We start from the raw sequence: 2,562 nt of genomic DNA, 5'->3' as shown, positions 1-2,562 counted from the left end.
TGAGCGCGTTACGTTTGTGATTAAAAGCGCTTTAAGGCGCTGTAAATGCTTGGGTAGTTTAAATAGCGCGGAGAATGTTGGGAACGGAGGTCGAACTTTTGGCAAATTTACCAGAAACTCTCTAGTTGCTTGCTCGAGCCTTGAGGTTACATACAAGGGACTGGGAAGGATCTTTGCCAGAGGGAGAAAATACACACACAAGACACAGTTCTTTTTACCACCTTCAGAGTGCCATACGCGGTGCTCAGAGACGGAGGTGCACGGTTTTGGTGTTTCTTGCTGGCTGACTTGAGCGTCGGAGTGCAAACGGCCGCTAGGGCGCCCTTTTGTCCTCTTTTTGTAGGAATCCACAGGCTACCAGTGGGAAGGAGTCCCTAGCTGACGGTTGAGGTCGCGCGCGAAGACGTCCCAGTTAACCGGACAGAACATTTGGCGCCCACCGTGGGGCTGATATAAAACATTGGTCCCATCGCAAGTTCGAGAAGTCTATCAAGTCACGATCGCGTTTGAGGAAACAGTGAAGAATGGCCACCACTAGACGAGGTACCGCACGCGCTGCGGGGGAAGAGATGTCCATGCAGCAGGTCCTGGAGATAATGCGGGGGCTGCAGGATGATATGGCGGATTCGAAGATAGAGCAAGAGCGCATGCAGGCGGATCTTGACGCCTCGCATGTGAGAAACGACGAACTCCGTCGTGTGAATGAGGAGTTGCGTCGGAGTCTGAGGGACAATCAGGTGCAGCGCGAGAACGAAGAGGTGGAGCATCTCATTCCACCAAGGGAGTTCTCTACTCCCTTCTCGCAGGAGATCCTGGACGCGCCGATCCCCAACACCTTCGCAGGGCCTAAGGCGATTTTCACTGGGATGGAGGACCCTGAGGCGCATCTCACGGCGTTCCACACACAAATGGTGTTAGTGGGCGGTTCTGACGCCGCAAGGTGCAAGCTCTTCATGAGTACCTTGACAGGAATGGCCATGGATTGGTTTATCAGCCTTCCTAGCGGCCATATAACCTCTTTCCAACAGCTGTCCCAGTTGTTTAGAGAACAATACCTGGCGAACCGGGCCTCGCCGCCGGTATCTTACGATCTGTTTGATGTGAAGCAATACCAAGGGGAAAGTTTGAAGGAGTATATCAACCGGTTCGTGTCCCAAGTGGTGAAAGTGGGCACGACGGAGGAGCCCATGATTGTGTATGCCTTTAGGAAAGGCGTATGTCCTGGCCCTTTTTGCGAATCTATTATTCGCAATCGACCAAGGACTTTTGCTGAAATACGGCGTAGGGCGGTGGAACATATCGCCTCCGAAGGAGAGGTGTGCGAGAAGCGCACCAGCGTGGTACCTTCGCGCCCGAGAGTGCAAACGCGGGCTCAGCCCGTCAGGGTCAATGAGACCACGACGGGGAGGAAAAAGCCAGAGGGGAGACACCCCTATGAGAGCAGGAAACCCCAGCCTAGGGGTCCAGCAGGTGGGGATCGCCCAGTTAGAGAGAGGGCGAGACCGGCGAGGTACAGTTTTGTTGTGGATTTGAAGGACCTGATCGCCGTGCCTAATATAGCTGAGAGGCTGAGGCGACCGGCGAAAACTGACAAGGTGTTAGGGCCACGGAAAGACTCCTGGTGCGAGTTCCATGAGGCTTTCGGTCATCACATTGACAACTTCCTCTCGTTGGGTTATCAGCTTGATGAGCTGGTGAAGAGCAGGTTTCTGAAGGATTACGTCGCAGAACCCGCCGCGACCGCCGCCCTGCCGGCGCCAACAGAGGAGCAAGCACACGAGATGCTTGTGCTTGGCGAGGTCCACACCATTGCTGGAGGCTTTTCCGGCGGGGGACCCACCGCCTCCCAGCGGAAGAAATACGCGAGGGGGGTCAATTCGATCGAAGAGAGAATCTCGGGTGAGCCATGGGAGTCGGACCTCGTGTTCACGAGAGGAGATCTCCGAGATGTGGTACCCCACGACAACGACCCCGTTGTCATCTCAGTCGTCACTGCCGGAAGATCTCTTCAACCTCAACCAGGAGGCTCCAGGACGACCTCTTCAACCTCAAAACCGAAAACAGCACTATGAAGATCGAGGTGGAGAAGTTGTCCTTCAACCTGACGCTCGCAGAAATCGAACACTCCCGAGTGGAGGATGCAATGAGTACCGAGCTCAGGCTGGCGCGCAAGGAGGCTACTGACCTTCGCCGCAAAGTTCACGATCTTGCCCAAGAGAAGGTCGAGCTGGAAAGCAAAATCGTGCCTCTTCGCGCCAAGGCGATCGACCTGGAGGCTCACATTCAAGCTGACGCCGCTAAGGTGCAAAAACTGGAGCAGAGGTCGATCGACCGAGAGAAACTACTTGGGCAAGTAGAAAAGGCGAGGGACGACGCCATGGCTGATCTTGCTGAGGCCAACAAAGAGAAGGGAAAGATGGCTGCTGAGTTGGCCCAAGCACAATCGGAATCCAAGAAGGTTACTGAAGACCTTCTCCAGGCTCAAGAGACCAACGAACAACTTAAAAAACAGGTTGAAGAGCTGAAACAGCAGAACAAAGAGCTGAAAGAGCAAACCGAAGA

At 54.4% G+C, this 2,562-nt stretch overlaps 1 protein-coding gene across 1 annotated transcript; it reads left to right on the top strand.

Moving 5' to 3' along the window:
• Window positions 1–524: 524 nt before the first annotated feature.
• On the top strand, window positions 525–2,072 carry LOC137836390 (uncharacterized). Its single transcript, XM_068645120.1, has one exon. It carries the CDS (start codon window positions 525–527, stop codon window positions 2,070–2,072), a length of 1,548 nt encoding a protein of 515 aa, XP_068501221.1.
• Window positions 2,073–2,562: the final 490 nt, after the last annotated feature.

This window comes from Phaseolus vulgaris, chromosome 11 (assembly GCF_000499845.2).
Source record: "Phaseolus vulgaris cultivar G19833 chromosome 11, P. vulgaris v2.0, whole genome shotgun sequence".
NCBI lineage: Eukaryota > Viridiplantae > Streptophyta > Magnoliopsida > Fabales > Fabaceae > Phaseolus > Phaseolus vulgaris.
This window is presented reverse-complemented; position numbering and strand designations above follow the sequence as displayed.

Coding starts and splice junctions, on each gene's coding strand:
- LOC137836390 (XM_068645120.1), top strand. CDS start 525: ATGGCCACCACTAGACGAGGTACCGCACGCGCTGCGGGGGAAGAGATG.